The following is a 21,575-nucleotide window of genomic DNA, read 5'->3' as shown; positions in this document are numbered from 1 at the left end:
AATTTCAATGAAACAGAAGATTTTTCTCATATATTAATAATATGTTACTTTTATTCAACTTTGTATGTAGGCAATTTCTTTTTAAAATAAAATAATATTTGATAAAATATAAAAAATAGAAGTTGCCATAGCAATACTCATTTCAAATATGTTACTTTAGATTACGCGCTTTCTATGAAAAAAATTACATCACAATTTCTTAGAACGCGAAAGATATTAACTGCGTTATACGGGAGTCTACTGTACACGATATCGAATCATCGTTAAATCGTGAATCTCGCAAGAAAGTGTCTGTTTCAAGAACTTAAATGTAAAATCGTCTGTTGCGGCAGGAACGATTAGGAGATTTTTAGAACAGTACGGCGATTCTATCACGTGTATCGTGTTCGTCCTGGAACCGTGCGACCTCGGGATCTACGAAGTCCTACTACCACTTTATTTTCCAAGGAATCTGGCAGAGCAGGACAACGCTTGCTGGCAGCTGCCGAACGATATAGGCGGAATGGACGGCGAACCGTTGCTTCCCGATCGACAAATTAGAATCATCGACAATCCTCAACACGCTTTACACGGTAACAGAACGAAACAGCCTTGAATGTACCGAGAACGTGTCCTCGTTTCTTTTATACATTTTCGGTTCGTTTGTTATAGGCGACGAAAGCGTGGAACTGTCCACGCAGTTAGAAACGTCTGTGAGTATCGGCGAGCACGCGTTCGCACAGATGCAGGGTGATTTGGATCGGCAAAGACTTCTTGGGGAGAGGCCGCCGGCCGATCCGCTCGCGGATATTATGCTGAAACAAATGCAGCAAAAAGAAAGGTATAGTTGTTTTAGAAATTCATTTTAAACTAATACTAGACTGGAAAAATGATATCTTTATTGTGCTTCGAAACGTTCTTATATGTATGTAAATGTGAGACACTATGGCCGATATTCAGAGTCGTTACTTATATTTAAGGTCGTCTTAAGCATTTGCTATTTCTGAACCATTTCCAGTCCCTGTCTTGTACAGAAAACAGGAATTTAAGCAAATGTTTAAGGCGATCTTAAATATAAGTAACGACTCTGAATACCGCTCTACGTTTTGTTCAACGATATTGTACGGTTTACATTTTCCCGGTAAAACGATGAGTCGTCGGAGTCGGGAACAGAATTTCTCAGTTATCGGATGCAGATCCCCTTGGTACCGACAAGTGCTACACGTTTCATTCATCGAATATCGTGCCATTGACGTAGGGAAACGCTATTTCTGGAACACCGCGTAGTACGCTTGCGTACGCTCGTTTTATTTTCAGTATTTTTACTCAATTTCTCCATTGATTTAGGTCAGTCAAATTTTATTCAAGTCTACAATTCTGACTTAAATAACAAATTTACAGACTTCTATCGATTTCTGCGACAGCATAAATTGATTGACTTTTTATGTCCGTTCATAATTATTCCATTTACCTTTCGATTGCAATCAATATAATTCGTTCACCGTTCCTTTCTAGTATTGTCTAAACTGGGTGTTAATTTCAACTCGAGTACATAAATTATTTCCGCTACTATTGAAACTAGGAGAAAATTACTAAATATGATGCGCATTCTTTTTAAGGCTTTTAGCTTAAAATCATTTAAGGGTGACTCACGAATTCCGAACCGACTTGCATAAAAGATGTGGCACGTTTTTCGTATCTTTGTCTTTCATATTTCTCATGCGTCATCACTAGTTCGACTTGTATGTGTATTTTATATATGTGCTTGCGAAGTCAGTTTGGAATCTCTTGAGTTATTTGTGCATTCTACTTGTCATTTTTATGTTACTTTCAACAGTAGAAAAAATAATGTAAGTATTTGAGATGAAATTAACATCCTGTATACAGTCGCTCTTATTAATATTCGGACACACTTCGAAATAGAATAAATTTTTTAATTATTGAATCAAACAATTGGATTATACGAGGATATTCGCACGTTGCCTCGACGAATAGTAATTTTTACGTTGTTACACATTATATAGTAAACTGAGTCTTCTAATGTTCCACAGAAAATTAAATTGTTTCGTCTAATATTAAAGAAGTTGTTCCACTTTGTAAATACATATATAAATGTATAAATGAAGAGGATATACAAGACACTTCTACTTAATGTTAGCACTGGTTTTAATTAATGACCGAAATCTGTTCACGTGTTTTAAAATCGTATAAAAAACCGATGGAAAAGCGGAATTCATTCTATCTTGTTTGCTTTGACGCGAATTCGATGCTCACAGGTTTACGACCTCGCTGTCTGCGTCATTCGTATAATTCATGCGGCTTATCGTGATAGTGCGACAAATGAGATAAATGCGAAGTTCGCCGAAGAATCTCGGAACTGTTCCACACGGCGAAATCAGCTGGCCTGGAGTTTCGCAAGTTGGCAAAAACCAGGCTTTGGAATTCGAGCCTCTATTAAATTTCCCTCAATATAGATTTTTCCACCTACACACATGCTCTAAATTTCTAGATACATTCCTGTACGATTAAGTATTTTTGTAACACGTTTTTATACAACGTAATTTCCTTGTTTTTCTTATTTTTCAACTACGTTCTTTACACTTTGTCTATCAGCTGAGACGTCCTTGGCTAAAAGTTTCCAACTCCGACTACAATATTTCAAAGTTTGCACGTCAGCAGACTAGATACACACGAAGTTTGTTCTGTACAAGTCCACTAATGCTGGTAAACATTGCTTTCGGTATCTGTAAATAATGTAACATCTGGCACCATCAGCATTGATCTTTCATACGTTTCGCAAAAGATAATTGCGGCCGTCACTATTGTTCAATTTTCATCGTCTCTTCCATTCCGTTGTTTAATATTTACTTCCTCTCGCGACGAATGAACACGTTGACTGAGGAGCGTCATTACTCGGAGTGGTTCGAATCAGTCGTTTCGTTAAAAGATCGCCTTGAATCCGTTTCGGTCGAGGCCACGGTCGCGAAATCGTGAACGGGTATATAACATTTATAGTCGAACGTTTCTGCTCGCGATTGGACGCAATACGAGTTGCCTGTTTTATGGATGGGCGAGCCACGCTTTTCGGCTCTGTTCATTTCATAAAAAGAGACGCTCCTTCCTTCTTTACGTTCTTCGACGTTCCATGAAATTCACGGTCGTTCCATTTCTACGTATTACGAAGATCTCGAGAAATTGGCAGAATCGCGCTTTCTATTTCCGGCGGAAGGTGTTTACTCTCCGTATTAGATTCAATGAGAGACCTATTCATGTTTCACGATTAGATCCTCTGGCGTTAGGCTCGCGGTAATATATTCTTAGAAATCGAACAACGTCCTATTTTCGTTTGATCGAAATCGCGTGATTCGATACAATTGGATAGGAAATCGATGGGCAGTAAATCGTTTCTTACATTCGAAGAGCCGTACGTGTTTCTTCCTACGGAACATCATCGCTGTAGGAAATTTTCGTCGCAGTAAAATAGACGGCGATAAACACACCGCGAATTTTTATACAGAATGAAATATTTATAGTACCAGTTTAAAAAAAATCTGTTTTTTTTTTATAACAGTTTCTTTTAAATATTGCAATGCGCACTCTGTTTTTCATATTCTCTATATTTTTAAAAATCATATTTTTCGCACATTCGGTTTTCGATAAATTTTCTATTCACTATTCTTATTCACTAATCTTACATACTAGCTTACTCATTAATCTTACATACTGTCTGACTCACTAATCTTATGTACTATTTTACTCATTACTATCTGTATGTTGTACTTCGATTCTCATTCTGCTTACTTCTTAATAATTCTATGCTATACTATACTAATTTCCTATCACAGTAGGATATTAAAGCCTGCTCTCGTTACAATCTATAATCACTACTCGCTATCAGCCTATTTCTTTTTGTTTTCCCTGTTCACCTCCCACTCGTCCTAAATAACTTTCCTGATTTTCTTGCACTTATATCATACATCAAAATTTCCCCTATACTATATTCTAACTTTGAAGTCTATACATATACGTATTTTCCTATACTCCACGCATCGCTTCATTTTCTTAAATAAATAAGATTTGTACTTGTTCAACTCGTTGAAACGCAGAACACGACCTTTTGCCGAAACAAATTAGTAATTCTCGATTAATACTCTGTTATCTCAAAGTATTGGCATTCGACATTCATTTCTTATCAAGTTATGTCAGTGTTGCACCAATTTAAGTACCCATAAAATCACGGGACGTTTGAATATTCTCGCCGTTGATCGGTGCTGCATGTGGCAATCTAAAAGCCGAACCGAGCAGGCGCCGCACGGCGCGGCGGCGACGTGACGCAGCCGGCGGTGAGGCGCGCGCCCACGAAGACGCGAACCGACGCAGCGTCCCGACGTCGCGTCGTTCCTCGATTCCTACTACTACTCCCGTCTTCCTCGTTCGGCCGGTCTCAGTGCGTTGCGACTCGTCATGACGGCTCGTCGCGTCCCGATCCGTCGTTCTCTCTTCCAATCCGGGACTCGCTCGTAAACTTTGATTGCCTCTCACGAAATTCGTATATAAAAGTAGTTAGAGTTTCGAGTCGGTGGACCGATGATAGCAGCTAAGTTTCATCGATCGAACAGAGAGACGGACAATACAGGCGTCGGTCAGTGTTGAGAAGTTTTGATCCTCGAAGTTGTCTTCGTGCAGGGGCGCACATTTGGGAACGAAGCGTGGTCATTATCAGAATGGTCATGATTGACATGGTGGATGTGATCGAGGACGAGGACCGGTGCGTATCCAATCGTCTTTCTCTCTCGACACGTTTCGACAGTGATTTTTACATGGATCTGTAACTCGTATCCCTGTCAACTCGCGCGCTTCCGCGTTACGTAAATGTCCCCCCTATCTCGTGTGTTGATTTTTTGCTACTCGGACTTCGACCGACAGATTTTCCTGAACGATCGCCTGTTTCCAAGATCTTCGAACCGGGACTCTTCATTTCCACTTGGAGTTTTTCATTACGGAGGAATTTGATTTTTGGTCCAACGCCCAGTTCTGTTTTGCGCCAAGAAACTAATTCCTCTCTACGGACAGGGGATGGGTCCTCGTTGCCCAGTTCTCCCTTCGATAGAACCGGTCGATAGACGTTTCGACGACGGTTCCAATCCGCCTCGCGCTTTCACGCTCAAGTCTCTGTTCTTAATCTACGATCGTGGGAGGAAAATCGTATCTACCGAGAGGATGAGAATGGAAAACGGTCTGACGAACGCGTGCGATCTTACAATACGTTCCATCTTGCACATCATTTTCAATTATCCATTTAATTACACCTCGCGATCCATTAGGCTGTTCTTAAATGTTATACAATGCGTTTGATGAAACGAGGGGAGTCGGAAAATTGCATGTTACATTTGCTAATGCGTCACTCTTTCTTTCGAGTGGACGTGGGCGAACAATAATAAACGTCGCGTTTCCGTGAGAAGACGGCGCGGAGCCGCGAGGACAATAGCGAGTAACAATGATGTGCATAGCCAGCCGGGCAGCCGCGTTCGCAGTAGTACGCTTTCGTCTATAGTCAGACGTGGCGTTGGAAACGAGCCTCGTTACCCGCGTCGCCGTTTTTAATAATTAAAAAATATGTATTTCTTGCTTGGCCAAGTGCGTGATTCAGCCTTGAATAGAAAAACCTGTCGTAGGAAGAGAGTTAGAAGCGCGACGGGGGAAAGTCGATAAATACCGTGGCTCGAAGTTGGTTTCTCGGCATCGCGGCGAGGAGTTCGCCGACTAAAATCAGCTTGTTTGGATCAGCCGCGTTCAATCGTGCGGCCTGACTCGATTAATGACGTTAGGCGTAACGCTTCGCGAACGCCGCGCACGTGAAGCGTGTGCTCATTGATTTTAGCCCGAATGGAATATTCATGGACGCGTCCACGCGCGATGCTCGCCGCCGCGACGCCTCTCGCGGTTACACGAAACTCCCAACGCGAAATTCTATTGTAAACAAATATTAAACAAAATGTTGGCACTCGGCGCGCGGGACTTTCCACAATTCTTATCGAGAACGACGATATCGAATCTCAAGCCCGATCATCGATTTTGCGAAACGAGATAATAAACAATTCTTTTTATAAAAACTACAATACGGTTGACGATTTTTGTCGTAACATTCAGAATTGAAGTAGATAATTTTCTATTGTGACCGAGTAGAATTGCATCATCGTACAATTAATTCCGGTTGCGAAATTCTTATCAAAGGAATCGCGTCGAAATTAATGCAGATTACGATGATTGACATTACGACGCTGGTACGTCGTGGTTCGCGTGTTTGCACGGAACCGCATGCTCTCATCGCCGCGATTAAAGGCTACGTGATGGACAGTCGTGACACGAATCAGTTGCTCCTCGTATACTTTTATCTCCCGCGATCTATAACGAGTTATTCAATTTTCACTTTTCAATATGTACGTCGAGCTTTCGAGCGATTGGGAGATAACGTTGGAATAATTATTCTGTTGCAGGTACGAGAGGCTCCTTAGAAGAGCGAAGACGGAGGATCTGTCTGAAGTTTCGGGAATTGGATGCCTATACCAAAGCGGAGTGGATCGCCAGGGTCGGCCGGTGGTCGTGTTCGTCGGGAAATGGTTCCCTGCTACTAAAATCAATCTGGACAAGGTGAGATTAAAATTTATCGAGTTCCCGAGACGAGCTCCGTTAAATTGAATCCGCCCCGATAAACTCTCCTCCAAACGTCGCCCCCGCTTCCTCCAACTCCATTTCCTTCGGTTTCAAACGTAGCTTCCGATTATCTCCGCTTTAAACACAAATTAAAAATTGAAGAATGAATAATTGTTTTCACAATTTCTTGTGAAATTATTCATTCGTTTGCAAAATGCTTCGAGCTTTTTTTTTATAATGTATATTAACGCAACCGTGTGAATTGATAAGACAGTAACGTAATATGTAAAAAAGAATTGGGGGAGTGAAAAACATGAATCATCCATTTTCTAACTTGCTATTCAAGAAATTATCGTCGCTTCCAATTATAATATCTACGCTTCCAAGACAAATTAGAAATGGAACAATGAATAATTCTTTTCATACTATCTGGCGAAATTATCTACTCCTTTTCAAAAACTTGTGAATTATGTTAAAAAGGCAATTCGAGTTGATAAGACAGTAGTATTTAAAAGTTAAAATAATATCAAGGACACTATTTAAGACATATTACACACAATAAGAACTACGCAAAAGAAAGAAATGTATAACTTATAGACAATGTGGAAGGTTGTGAGTCAGGTACAATCCTATCAAAAAGTAGCAAAACTATATATTAAAATATTAGAAATTACAAAAGTTCCCTGTGACTTAAAAAAAGCACGTCGACCAATTTTATAAACTTTACTTCTCTGTAAATATAATTTTTCCTACAAGTTTACTTCAAATATTGGACATAGCTTATTATTATTGAACTTCTCAAACTTTTGCCAGATATATTACGGTTCATACAATTTTAGGTATGGAAGTAATATAGTCCAGATACTCATCTTTTGTAAGTTTTTATTTTTATAATACTTGACGCTATTATTATTTCCCAAATGAATATAATATATATATATATACATATACATGTAAAATATATATAATCCAGTAGATTTCCCAGTGCGCCGAGAGCAATCAACCCTTGATCACGTGCTGCCGGTTGAAAATTTTCACCCTCGTCCTTAGGCCGCCCTCGGCGGGGGCACGTGAACCAGCGGGTATCGCCTCGTGACTTGCGAAAACGTAGTAGCAAACACGATCGCGTAATGGAACATAGTTGCGAGTCGGACTGTAAAGCGTGGCGAACGGCATAAAATCAATACGCGCCGGGCGTACCCGTGTTAGCCTCGCCTTTTATTATGGACTACTAGCATGTTTAGCAGTTCTTTGCAAGCTGATCGATCCGTTTAGCATAGCTCGACGCCGGGAGAAAATTGCATGGACACCTTTTCCGCGAAGTAGTCGGCTCTATTTAGAAAATCATGAACCTCGTTTCAAAGACGATAAAAGAGTCCCGTGTGATACTCCTACAAAAGGGTAATCAATGAGTACCGCGAAAGAACGAAGGGTGACTTTAATTCTAACACTGACAAACAGTTCTTGTACAGTAATATACTACATTTATTGGTTTTCCACGAAAGTAATTTCAGTTTTCACAAATACGTAAAATCTTTTTACAACATAAGTTAATGTATTTTTAATAATTTATAACTCTGCAACGGTTAATTATATAATTTCGAAACAAATATTTTATAAGAGTATTTGATGCTCGTGGAGTACAAAAGAGCCAAGCTGAAGAGAGAATACGATGAAGGCAGGCATGTTCATTTGCAAGGCGAAGTGGCGAGCCAATGGCCGATTTCGAATTATTCATCGAATCGATCGAATGTTTATTCGGTACGTCGCCTATTCCACGTTCCTACCAAATCTTCCATGTTAAAACTGTTCCGTCGCTTTTACCATGAGTCTTCGATTTTGCCCTTCAGATAAATCACCATGCATCACCTATCTTTCGATACTCGTGACGAGATTTAAAGTCGAACGTGATCTGCGAAAGTTCAAGTTTAATTTGTGGCAAACCATATGCAGTTCGATTTATAGAAGTGTCTTTTTTTTAACTTTTTTTTGTACTATCCTCTACGGTCGTACCATTAATACTTGAACACCCTATATGTCACCCCTTTTTCTCGAACTCAATTCGCGACGTCTTAGCGACCAGATAAGCCGGACTCGCGGCTATCTCGTCACTCCCGCGTTTGTCACCGTTGCTCCCTGGACTCCCACGCGACATTTCCATTCCCGTCTCTCCCGTCGGCGAGACGAGGCGTAGCCCAGAGCCTAGCCGGCTCGAATCGATATTTACACGTCCAGAAATAGACCGACCACGGGGGAACAACTCCCCGGAGGACGCGCACCGCTGCGGCTGTTGTCGCGGGCCTGCCCTGGAAAAAAGTTTGTTTTCACCCCTGCGCACGTGAGCCTCTTTAACGTCGCGAGTGGACGACGGGTTTTAAGGAGAACGCGAGCCGGAGCCGGGAATAGCCACGGCCGATCGAAACGGTAAACGGCCTCGCCCTGATCAACCCTTTTTCTTCCCTCGTTCGTTGATCAACCACATCTCTTCAGCCCTGTCTCACAATACCTCTTATCTCCTTGTAGAAGTGAAAAAATGCATTAAAAATTTTATCCAGACGATTAATTAACTTCGATACAATTTTTAACATTTTTTTTTCACATCGAAGCTTTTTAAAGTTACGATAAAAAATTCTACGCACAGGCGTATAAAATTGTATATTCCCGCGGTGAATTATGCGAGGATCGAAGACAGCATCAGTTTGCCACGTTCCCGTGACAGATAATGCACTAAGAAAATGTATGTATCTCCTTTTTTCGTCTCGCGTTCTTCAATATACATATATGTATACATATATGTATGTAGAGTGCCGTTGAAGAAGGCGAGACGAAAGAAGTCGCGAGTCCCCTCGTTCTTTCCGAATGTAGGTCGCTGTCCGAGATTCAAGGACGTACTCGATCATTCTCCCCGTTACCTCACCGAACCAATTTCAGGTCACACGTTTTATCAGCCAGTGAAAAGGATATCCTTAACCACCCCCGATCACCGCCGGTCCCGTTCCATATAATTCTGCAGTCTTGACGTTTAAGGTATCGACAACTCTTCCACGTTATTTGGAGCAGTTCATTTCGTAGGACGTCATACAGATTTTTCATTTCGTCGGTCCATTTACAGTTTGTATTGCCAATAAATCATAGTAGCCGAAATGATTCGATCTTGTAGGAATTAAAACGTCGAGTCAATCAAAGGGATAATAATTACATTTATGATTGTATGAGTTCTTTTTATAAAAACAATCACAAAGCTATAATATAATTCAAGATGTAATAACTTTGTTAATAGCCTTGCAAAATTTTTATACTTCTGCACAGTGTTTTATTAATATCTAACAACTGTTAAAGTTTGATTACTTTCTTACTGTTTTTCTGGTTCATACAACTTTAAGTTAGTAACAATTTTATAAACTCTGCTTCTGTAAATATTTTTCCTAAAAGTTTATCGCTTCAAATATTGGACGTAACTCTTTATCACGTTTCTTAAACTTTTGCCAGAGATCTTACTGCTCAGACAACCTTAACGCACCACAATAATGCATATTTTATGCTTATTTGCTTGCATTATAACGCGTCTATACGTACGTAGAATAATAATGTCTCATAGTAGTCGGTGTATAAATTCTGCAATTAATTGAGCTAATTTGAATGAATTACCCTATCGATTCTGATTTTTAATTTAAATGCATAATCTATTAAATTCATATCGCAACTCTAATTACACTTCAAGCGTGAACCAGTTTTACTATTCTTAACACCTTCACTACCTTCACTTAACACCTTTGTTAATTATTCGTATAAAAAAGTGATTTATAAAATTCAAATGGATTGTCGAAGGTCATAGTTCATTGGAATTTTATCGAATCTGAACGCGGAAAGAACCTCGAAGAAGATACGCAATGAATGCCAAAAGGAGTCTATACCTATCGCGTACTTATTTACGCGATGCAACGTCTAATTTTACATTCGGCCGCCTCGAGAAGGAAACCGGATAAAAATTACATCCGCGTCGTAGACGGCGCCAAAAATACTTTCAATACGCTTGTATACTTTATAGAGGGAGGATCGTGCGAATGGGATGATAAATCTCCTCAGTATCTATATATCGTTGAATTTATATTTTATTATCTGTCCAAACTTTTCTCACTCGATGTAAAACGTTATTCGTGCTCATAAAGTGAAAGAGAGCGGGGGAGGGCTTAGTGCACGAATGCTAATTGAACGCGGTGCCGAGATAATGAAAATTCAGGGTCGCGATATATACAGCAAGCGTATTTCAAAAGCTCGTCGCCTGTACTTAATTTTATACCATCGTTAAATTGTCGATGTTTAAAGCTGATATTTTCGAAAGTTTATGTTCTTACTTATCGCCTTTGACGTGGGTTCCTGATCATTTTTCGTCTAACTTCAGTATTTAACGAGTTAAATATGATTAATCGGCATTTTATAGGTGCTGAAAAAATCCGACCGTCTCACCGTCGAAACAGCCAACTTTTGGCAAAAAATTTCGTTTTTTGCCCATAACTTCCAAACGGATGGACTTAGGGGGGCATGTATAGAACCATTTTGTAGAGGACGACGAGATCTACAATTTCCATGTAAAAATTCTTCGCTAGCATCAATAGTTATTGAGTTATTTGCAAAAAACTGTTTTTTCGTTTTTCGTCAATAACTCGTAAACTATTAATGATAGCGAAACATTTTTACATGGAAATTGTAGATCTCGTCGTCCTCTACAAGAAAGGTCCTATGCAATTTTCCCGTATCTCCAACGGTTTAGAAGTTATTGGCCAAAAACGAAAATTTCACAAAATTTGAAGGGGTACCCCTTTGGAAAAATCTCGGAAAAATTGAAAAAATTTTTTTTGTCAAAATTTCGAAAAATGCTTTGAACAAAAGTTGTAGGTATTACTATTACCTACAAAAAAAGTCGTATACAATTTTATTCTCCAATATTTTGAGCAATAATTTCGTGAGAATGAATTTGATTCCTCAGTAAAATAAAACTCGATGCTCGCGTTCAAAAAGTGTTTCCAAGAATAGATTGGCCATACATCCAAAGAAAAATATGGCTGGAGATTACTGTACTAAACATTTCATAGAATTGATTGTGCAAGCGGACTTCTCCTTATCCATTATACTTCCAATTGCCCGATACTCGCACAGTTTCTTTATCTATTACAATTTAGCGCAATACAGCTAAAAATTGTCCGTCGACTTTGAAATTATGACACGCAGTATATTATGTTCACGCTCATTGCATCATCGCTCGCGATATACGAGTTTACGTCAAACAGGGCATGTCCGTATTTCTCCAAACGGGAGTAACGAAATCGCGATGCGTCATCGACTTCTAAGAACCGAGTGTTAGAAAATATTATTTATATATATTTAGTATTAGAAAATACGAAGTTTAAAGTGGGGGCGACTGCACCCATCGATGCAAGTCTTCTTAATGGTACACGGACATAGGTACGAAGCACCATAAAAAAAAACAGCGCGAAAATCATATTGGGAGAGCCTAGCTCAACTAAAACGTGTGACTTGGGAGTCACTCTTCGTGTAGACGTCTTAACGGCCACGTATTTATTTAATCCTTACAGGGAAAATACACGTCGATCTTCACCGATTTAGATTAACGGACCTCTATTCTTCCCGCGATCTCATTCGCTTACACTTGCGTCTCCGTATGAAAGCGCGGCTTAAACAGATCTCGTGCTGACGATGCTAAACTATCTAAACTCGACCTCGATTGAAAATTGAACGAACTGTTTTGTACGTCCGCTAGATGCTTCGATCGCTATCTCTCCTATTTGTTAATCGTTCGGCGTGAATTTCTAACTATACGCGTTATAATTCATAACTGTAATCAAAATGTAAAACGCGAGGCGTCGTAATGACTAGATTCCGGTTCACAGGCCAATAAAGCCGACGTCGATGATGAGCGATGATTAAACCGAACACCGCGGAAATTGTACCATTCGCAAACTCGCTGCCACAATCTCGTTTCCGGTTCCCTTGGCAAGCTCGCAAATAAAATCGAAATGCTGACTGTGCTGATTAACCCTGGCAACAGTTCGCTTTTTACATCGATCCTGTAAAAAATTCCCTCAACTTGCTCATAATAATAATAATGCATACTTGCATATAATAATAATAATGCATACTTGCATATAATAATTGTTCCAACTCAATGTCTGTACAATGTTCATAGGGTATAACATTAAAGAGCGAGTTTTGTCTTGTAATAACAATTTATTCACTACATAAAGAGACCATTTAGGAAACGAGATTCGACCATTATAGTTGACACGTAGTCGAAAACTAATCAATGATTAAAACATACGTCTCGTCGTTTAGACGTTCTGACGTAATCGGTGACGTCGACGCTGCACGACAGCAGGAGAGGAAGAAGAGTTCAGAGGGTTGTTGATGGAAACCGAAGCGAACTTCAATTCGATATGACATCTGCCGTGTAGAACGCGTTTGTCCCCGTTTCCCTTTTCACTGCGAACTTTCGCAGCCGCCCAACCCTTTGCAGCTTTCGGTCGCTCAAAGACCTTCGACCTGGTTCCCACGATCCTCGGTGGTGTCGGGCAAACGCGAGTAATAATCCGCGTGGAAGCTTAGCTGGCGCCTATCTAATAAAATGCAATGACGAGTGACGCTCCACTGGTATCAAAGAAATTCGGGTTTGTCAGCGTTTCACAGTGAAGTGTTTGCTCTCACTCTGAAAGGGGTTTAATTCCGATTTTAGCAATAGGTAGACTTTTGGTTTTTCTTTACATTGTTCTGCTTTTCACTCTGTTCCGGTGGCGTACCATAAATTTTCCGACTGCATTGTTCAAATGGAGAACAATACACGCAAACTATGCAACAGATAATTCATTTCTGATTAATCGGTCGCCTATAAATAATATACATATGAAAATTTATGAGTATACTGCGGGCTTTTATGCACAATAAAATATTTATGATGTCGGATTAAAAAGTCTATTCATAAGAGACGAGTTTGAGAGAAGAAAATTATTTGTTTCAGGCGTTGTTATATCTGATACAATTGCTGGATCCGATCGTAAAAGGGGACTACGTTATCGCTTATTTCCACACGCTAACGACTAGCAACAATTATCCCAGCTTGCATTGGTTGCGCGAAGTTTACAACGTGCTTCCTTACAAGTAAGACTTTTCATATAAATCTGCGGTCTCAATTTTTACATAATTATTGCAAACAGAAATACACGTCCATCTACTTGTGCCTGAAATTAGTAGAATTTCTATAAATATTGGGTTGGCGAAAAGTAATTTCTGTTTTCACAAACACAGAATATCGTAAAAACTGAAATTACTTTCTTGCCAACCCATTAGTTACACATAAGTATTGTTTAATTTATTATATACTAATTGAAATACTTTTGTTACAGGTATAAGAAGAACCTAAAACACTTCTACATTGTCCATCCTACTTTTTGGACCAAGGTTTGTACAATTCGTAAATTTGAATTAAGCTCGAGGGAGCGAATTTTAAAACGCAAATGTCTATTAATCGCGTTTCCCACGTGCGTGGTTCTATGCTAATAACGCGATCATATCGAACCTCCTGACCTTCCGGTAGCCACTCGAGGTGAACCTGTTTTCGCGTTACTATTTGTAAATCCGTGGGCAAGGCCAATCGTTATCTCGTGAACTGGATCTGGCGTTGTTAGCAGAAACGTTTGAGGGAACCGCGAACGAAGTACGGCGTCGATCGAGCAGAAGAAAATAATTGGACCCTTCTGTTTCTCGTTCCGCATTCTCTTTCGCAAATTACAATAAACCTAAGTTCGTTCGACATAAGCGATAAGCGTTAAAAATTGATTTATCATTGGGATTGCCGCAGATGGTGACGTGGTGGTTCACGACGTTCATGGCCCCAGCTATAAAACAAAAGGTTCACAATCTACCTGGCGTGGAATACCTCTACGAAGTGATGTCCCCCAATCAGCTAGAGATCCCGGCTTACATTACGGAGTACGACATGACGGTGAGCATTTCTTTTTCTATAATACTAGGTAATATACATATACAATTATAAGAAGGTAATAATAATAATAATAATAATAATAATAATAATAATATGTATATTGGCTTGTCCGGAAAGTTTGTCGATTTTCGGCAGGCATAATAATAATTTATACATTGCACTATAATAATTTCTTTAATCCTACTGGTGAAGCATAAGTAATATATTTTTTGTACGTTTATGCTTATGTTATTTATATCTTAAAGTGCAGATGGAATAATTTCCAATTTTTTTTAAATACAAACATTTCGCGCCTACCAATCTTAAACATTGCAATTCGGATTTTGTATTTCCTACATTTCTTTGCATCACGTGCAACGTTCACATGTGCAGTACGGTGAATCATTTTATAAATACATAAAATCCGTAGTCCAATGATAAGAGAGCCCTTATTATAATTTTTCAATATGCACTAAAAGATAAGATCTTTTTTGAAAAAACGAGACTATATCTGCGATGATTTCAGATAAACGGCTTGAGGTATTACCAACCGGATACGACGGTGCCCTCGTCACCGTCAACGTCGACGTAACTCTGCGAGGTGGCCTCCCGTCCGGCGAAGCATCGGACAAAAGGAAGCAGTCGGATCATCCGTTCCGCTCGATAATACGGTGTCCGTTGTGTGACGCGCGTTTGCATCAGCACCGACCATCGTGCTCGCGAGCTTCCCGGGGGGGTATCCTGTCGCCGTCGATTCTGGAAGATCCTGTCGGAAATGCACGGTTCCTCGGGGAGTGGCGAACAAGTGCCTGGCGACCAGAGCACGAAAGGACGGTCCGTACCGCAACGTGCAGATCGCAAATTGTTCCTGGAATCGGTCGCTGAGCGAAGTCAAGAAACCACTGCCCACCTGTTTGTTTCTGCGCGTACCGAGGACAGAATGGAGATAAATAATCCCGGAGAGTGACACCAAGAACGGGAAGAGGAGAAATGGTTATTCGCTGCGCGGATATCGGCTGCCAAAACACCAATAATCAGTATTCTCGTCGTCGTTACGATCGTACGTGGGAATCTTGTTGTTCTTATAAAATAGTTAGCCGACGTACGGTTGCGGAGTGAGAGGCGGGACAGGTGCGTTGAGAAAAGAGGGAAAGGCTGGCGTCGACGAGAAATCTTATGCTCGGTTTTAACGACGGCTTAATACGAGGACTGTCGACCGCTTTTCTGTTATTTTCTTATCCGTCGTTGTATGTACAATGCGAGGAGCGTCTATTCGATTATTATACATCGTATTTTATTATGTCGCGGACGCCGGTTCGCGGTATTTTCGATATAAACGGTGATTTTTTTTAAACGAAAGAGTGTTATATAAAAAGCAAGATATAATATATATATATATATAAAAAAAAAAAAATTAAGAAATGAAGTTCTATGTAATAACGTTACAATCTCTCGGCTACAAGATGCAAGCAAAGCTGCTGGTTCCTACGGCTTTGGTATTCATCGTCTTACAGCGTCACCATTCCGAATTCATCGGTGATGAATCCACTCGGTGTCGATCGAGACTCGTTAATAATAATAATAATCGCTTTGCAACGTTCCGCTAGAAAAGAGCAAACGGCGACGACACCTGTCCGTTCATCACCGACGCGAGGGATGGTCCGAGAATTGCCGAGATCGTGACTCGCGGTTCAATTCTAGATTAGATAAAGCAATAAACTCTAAGAGCTTCTCCGCGACCTGCGTACATACATACGCGGTAGCGCACGCGTGTATGCGCGCAAACGTCGTGGAACTGAAATCGTTATACTCGTTGTTAAGCATTTTTAAACACTCGAAGAGACGATAGAAAGTGTTGACGCGTTCGAAAACCGCAGTCCATTAACCCATTCCTTTCCCATTGGGCGTTCTTCGAAATTCTCGATTCAGTGTTACAAACGATTCTAGTTGTGACTTGGAACGAGTTATCGAAGAACGCGAGGAATGCGTCAATGGTGCGTACTTCCGAGTCAAAAAATGTGTATCCACGTTGTGTAATTTTACATTATTACCGACTCCGACGTAGTCCGAGTATGCTTGATCGTTGAGATACTTTTTTATTACTTTTTATTGCGTTGGTGATGTTCATTGACATTTTAGGATTAGCGTTTAGCGTAGCGTTTCGTTAAAACATGGAAAGAGATGAAAGTGAGAGGATCGCGTTAATTCAAATGAGAAATCGATTGCTTCTTCTGCTGTGTCAAAGATCGTTTCATCCATAATATTCATTCCACATAATTTTGCGTTATCGGGCACTGGTATGTACGAAATTTTACCATGATCTCGAATAATCTCGTTTCTCTTTAAACCGTTGATATTGTATAATTCGTTAAAAGTACTGGAATGAAATACTAGGGTTGAAAACCTTTAAGTCACTTACTATGGTCAATTGAAGACCTTTCTTACGTTGAACGACCTGAGTGTCCGTCCCTGACAATCGTTTATAGTAAGTAACCATGTGTCGCGCAACATGCGTCCTCGTCGGAAGTCTCCTCGACGCCGCAGAAAACGTCGAACAGGATTTAGACGACCGAGCGTCGCTTTTCTGCTGAACAAAGGGAGAATCGATCGGATATAGCGAATGTTTCAGGCGAGACAAGGATTCGTGACAATATGTAATATTATCGCGTGCTTAAAAGGTGTGGTAGCAGAAAATTACAGAGAGTCTAAAGTCCCGATCTAGCCGATTGAACATGAAAATTTCGTTTGAAGAATTTCTGGGAAAAGATAAATTAGCTATATTGGGACTAGAGGTTCTCGGGCATTAGGCTTCGCGCTTAGAATGTAATCTAAGGCTTGATAAAACCGAATCGAAACCACTGTTCCCTCGCTTTTAGGATCCGCGAAACTGGAGAACGATCGATCGAAAGTGTGAAGCTTAACGACACACAGTGTGTTCGACTCACCTGGTGCTGCTATTCGCCCCTAGAATCCTGAGATACGCGTTTAATTTCCGAAAGTTCCTCACGCGGAACTGTTCAAAAACTTTGTTTACTTTTTACGTACAGAGTAGACTGCAGTGAATGATATGTGAGCGCGATGGGAAAATTCGGAAAATGCACGCGTAGCGTTGTATGTATACGGTAAACGGATTAAATAAATTGTAATTGTTGTCGCGATTGTAATAGATTCTAATGTTGTAACGTCGGGATATATTTTTCTCTCGGTGCCGATGACGCACGGTCTCTATCAGGTGCACACACACACTCACACACACACATGCATCTCTTTTGTCTGTTTTTTTTTTTGTAGATTCAGCAATAAACGTATCATTTCAACTAAAAATCGTAATGTTTTTGGTGGTCGAAATCAATATTACCCTTCCTTCCTACTGTCATTGTTAGTCTGATGTCTTTATTATTTACAGGTTTATATATAGAAAATTTATTTATAGAAATATTTAAATTATTTAATAATTTATTTTAATTATTTAATTTACTTACAGAACTATTTCTTATGAATCGTAATTGTTGTCCCGATGATAATAGAGTCTAATGTTCTAACATCGAGGTCCATTTTTCTCTCGGTGCCAATGACGTACTTCTAACAGGTGTGCGGGCACATACACACACACATCTTTTCTGTCCGTTTCTTTTATAGCCCAAGCAAGAAACGTATTGTTTCAATAAAAATTTATAGAGTAATTTGAAAGATGTCATGTCATTGGTAAAGAATAGGTCATAATCTACGATTGGGACTGAAAAAATATATTGAAACATATAAATAACAGAGAAATACACTATGTGTATATGTATACTACGTGCAATTGACAAAATGAATACTATCTATGGATCACAATTTCATAAAGTATTTATTATAAAGTGATAATTATCACGGTCATTTATTCATGAGTTTGGTTTACTATGCACATTTGTTTCCTTCATAAAAGAGCGAATAAAAAATTTGACCCAAGATAGGTCGATGTACAGTCTTCGTACAGAGGACTGACATATATCTCTTGTGAATATATGTAGCTCATTCGTTGATGAATATCAGTGTGTATGGAATCCCCACCGTGAAAACCCAAGCAAAGAGGATATAAACGGACGAGGCCCTATTCCTGTAGTTCAGTAGATTAGCAGGTGTTGTAAAACAACGATACTCTGACGATTTCGATTGGAGTATACCTTGATTGACAGTGACCAGAGTAAGTACAGTACAGGACAGTAAAACTATTATGAAAATGTTAAAATGATACTGAATCTTAAATAAAATATCCTAGTTTCTGAGAAATTCATAAGGAATAATGTACAAGAATTTGTTTATATCTTTTTTATATTTCTGATATCAAGGGGCGCGGTAACGGCCCGAAGGCAAATTTGAGGTCATAATGTACACCTGTTCCCCTCACATTAATATATTTTATTCTTAAGTATAATGTTTTAACTAAATAGCATTGGTATCGTGTTACTTCGAAACATAATCCATATAATTATTATGACCAAACTCCTTATGCAATCTGTAGTAAACTCTAAGTTATGGACTTCGTATCGATGATTTACGTTCGTCGCCATTAGTCCTTTCTAAGTCCGTTTCAACATCAAGTGATTAAAGTTTAAAAATACAGTTTAACGTGTATACAAAGAGTAAGATTTTTAACAAGGTCTTCATGGCTATGACTATTCTAATAATTTTTTAACGACTAATGACTCTTTAACGAAACACCAAGCAGTTTATACCAATCGAGATTTTATTTACAGATAATGATAGTGTATGCACTGATTCCCTACATTCCTCAACGTTGATAGGTACTACGTTGTCATTATCGTAACGTGAATTAAACTTATTAAATTACTTTGATTATTAATATCCACAAATATTATTTATGTTATGTGTATACGGTTAGTTTTACTACGAAGGAACGATGGAATTTTTGGGCATAAAGTTCGCCCCGTTAAACGTTCCGCTGAAGCGAAGACTGGAAACACTCGCTGTAGCAATATGGGTGATATTCATCGCTTTCGGAGATTTTTGGGCGAGTCTTTTTACAGTATACGCAATCTTTTACTCTCCCACGTTACGTTTCTTCATGCCACTCTACTATCTTTGGATGTATTACGACTGTAATGCGCGTAACACAGGTAGCAGGTAGAATGCTTTTACACGCTTATCGCGTTAGGGTCATGCAAAATTTAGACTACCAAGAAGTCAATGAAGGAACCAATTCAATTTCCTGGTTTTAGTATGCGGTGGGTAAGACTGTTTAGGAACTGCACATGGATGCGTTACTTAAGCAACTACTTCCCTGTAAAAGTGGTGAAGACTACTGACATGGACCCAAGTAGGAACTATTTGTTTGTCAGTTTCCCGCATGGGATTTTATGCTTCGGGATTTTGGCAGCTGTCCACAGTTCAAACCACACAGGCCAAAATAAGTTGTTTTCCAGCCTAGAAATCCGTCTCGTGAGTCTTGATCTCCATTTCAAGATGCCCTTCTTTCGCGAAGTCGTTTCTCTAATGGGTACGTATGTTCCCAAACGAATATTTGTAAACGGTGTTTATTAAACACCAACAGAGAAGTACGACAAAATGTAGTAAATGTCAGAATTCCTGTTCACGTTACAATTTTTATTCACGTCATAATTTCTATTCACTGCCTTTTTATTCTATAACTAAATAAACCGCAAGATTTCTGTTAACAATTTTAAGTAATGTAATAAAAAGCTGTGTCCGACATTTGATGCGACAAAGTTTTAAGAATTGTCATATTTACAGAGACGTAAAGTTATTAATGAAAAATGTTTAGAAATTTTTAGCGCATGATCTCTGATATTTTAATATACTATGTATAGTCTTGACAATTTTTTATAGAATTGAACCTGACTACATACAGAGTGTCCCAGAATTAGTGTTAGGCCTGGAAATGGGGGGGAGCTGAACGTGAATTAAATGTAATAATAATTACTAAACGTACGTAAAAGTAATTTGAATGCTTTGTTGTTTTTTTTATTCAAGTCTGTGAGTAGAATTTGTGACGTGAATACAAACTGAGACATTTACTACACATGTCCTTCTGTTTGCATCTTGATATTAAATGAACGAAAACGCAGGCTTTATCGGCAGTGACGCGGAAAGTATAAGCTATCAGCTGTCGACGAAGCCCGAGCAGGGATACACCGGAAAGGTGACGATTTTGGTACCCGGTGGTGCCGCGGAATCACTTGAATGTCGGCCGAATACCTATCGTATCATAGTAAAAAGGAGGAAAGGATTTGTGAGGCTCGCATTGATGCACGGGTCAGAATCATTATAATAATTTCTTACAATCGTATGGAGAATATAGATTTTATTGACGTTCCAGAACTCCATTGGTGCCTGTCTTCTCCTTTGGGGAAACGAATACTTATGATCAGGTTTATGGGCCGGAGGGGTCGCTCTTCCGAAGAGTACAAGACTATATTCGGAGTTTAATTTCACTTGCACCTGTGGTTCTAAAAGGCCGGGGATTTTTCCAATACAATTTCGGCATCTTACCTCGGCGGACGCCAATAACGGTAGTTGGTACGAATTTAAACTAACTATTATATCGAGCAACAGAATACTTTTTTGCAATATCCACCACTTATAGAGTACCTAATGCAAATAAGGAATTCGAAATTGAAAAGACTCTATCACGTACCGTCTCCGACAAATCAAATGATTTTTATTAATTAAATGCGTAAATTATTCTTTCTAGTGGGCAGTCCTATAGAATTACCAAAGATAGAGGAACCGACGAAAGAGCAAATTAACGAGTACCATGAAAAATTCATCAAGGAATTAGTGAACCTGTTCGAGACGAATAAACACAAGTATATCGAGAACGCTGATTCGGTGAAACTGGAATTGTTATCTTGATAAAAAAACATGGAACATTTGATAAATATCTTCAATAGAAAAATAAATAAATAATATAAAAATAATACTATTA

At 39.3% G+C, this 21,575-nt stretch overlaps 2 protein-coding genes across 3 annotated transcripts in view; both read left to right on the top strand.

Moving 5' to 3' along the window:
* The window catches only part of Gdap2 (ganglioside induced differentiation associated protein 2), a 43,298-nt gene extending 27,254 nt beyond the window's left edge, over positions 1-16,044 (top strand). For both annotated transcript variants that reach the window (XM_018033232.2, XM_018033233.2), the window contains exons 6-12: positions 333-572; positions 652-820; positions 6,477-6,630; positions 13,664-13,803; positions 14,049-14,103; positions 14,504-14,647; positions 15,153-16,044. In XM_018033232.2, the coding sequence (XP_017888721.1) occupies positions 333-572; positions 652-820; positions 6,477-6,630; positions 13,664-13,803; positions 14,049-14,103; positions 14,504-14,647; positions 15,153-15,218 (968 nt within the window). In that variant the 3' untranslated portion in view covers positions 15,219-16,044. The remainder of the gene's footprint in view (positions 1-332; positions 573-651; positions 821-6,476; positions 6,631-13,663; positions 13,804-14,048; positions 14,104-14,503; positions 14,648-15,152) is intronic.
* A 519-nt stretch (positions 16,045-16,563) lies between these two features.
* On the top strand, positions 16,564-21,557 carry LOC108630124 (2-acylglycerol O-acyltransferase 2-like). Its single transcript, XM_018033191.2, has 7 exons — positions 16,564-18,812; positions 19,366-19,413; positions 19,512-19,753; positions 19,849-20,126; positions 20,716-20,902; positions 20,967-21,166; positions 21,342-21,557. The coding sequence occupies exons 3-7, from the start codon at positions 19,530-19,532 to the stop codon at positions 21,500-21,502; spliced, it is 1,050 nt and encodes a 349-aa protein (XP_017888680.1). The 5' UTR covers positions 16,564-18,812; positions 19,366-19,413; positions 19,512-19,529; the 3' UTR covers positions 21,503-21,557.
* The last annotated feature ends 18 nt before the right edge of the window (positions 21,558-21,575 follow it).

This window comes from Ceratina calcarata, unplaced genomic scaffold, assembly GCF_001652005.2.
Source record: "Ceratina calcarata isolate Rehan_Ccalc_2016 unplaced genomic scaffold, ASM165200v1 scaffold7.2, whole genome shotgun sequence".
Taxonomy (NCBI): Eukaryota; Metazoa; Arthropoda; class Insecta; order Hymenoptera; family Apidae; genus Ceratina; species Ceratina calcarata.
This window is presented reverse-complemented; position numbering and strand designations above follow the sequence as displayed.

Excerpts from the sequence above, each read along its gene's own strand:
- LOC108630124 (XM_018033191.2), top strand. The coding sequence starts at position 19,530 with ATGGAATTTTTGGGCATAAAGTTCGCCCCGTTAAACGTTCCGCTGAAG. Across the intron at positions 19,754-19,848 it reads GCGCGTAACACAGGTAGCAG|TATGCGGTGGGTAAGACTGT; the intron begins GTAGAATGCTTT and ends TCCTGGTTTTAG. Across the intron at positions 20,903-20,966 it reads AGGCTCGCATTGATGCACGG|AACTCCATTGGTGCCTGTCT; the intron begins GTCAGAATCATT and ends TTGACGTTCCAG.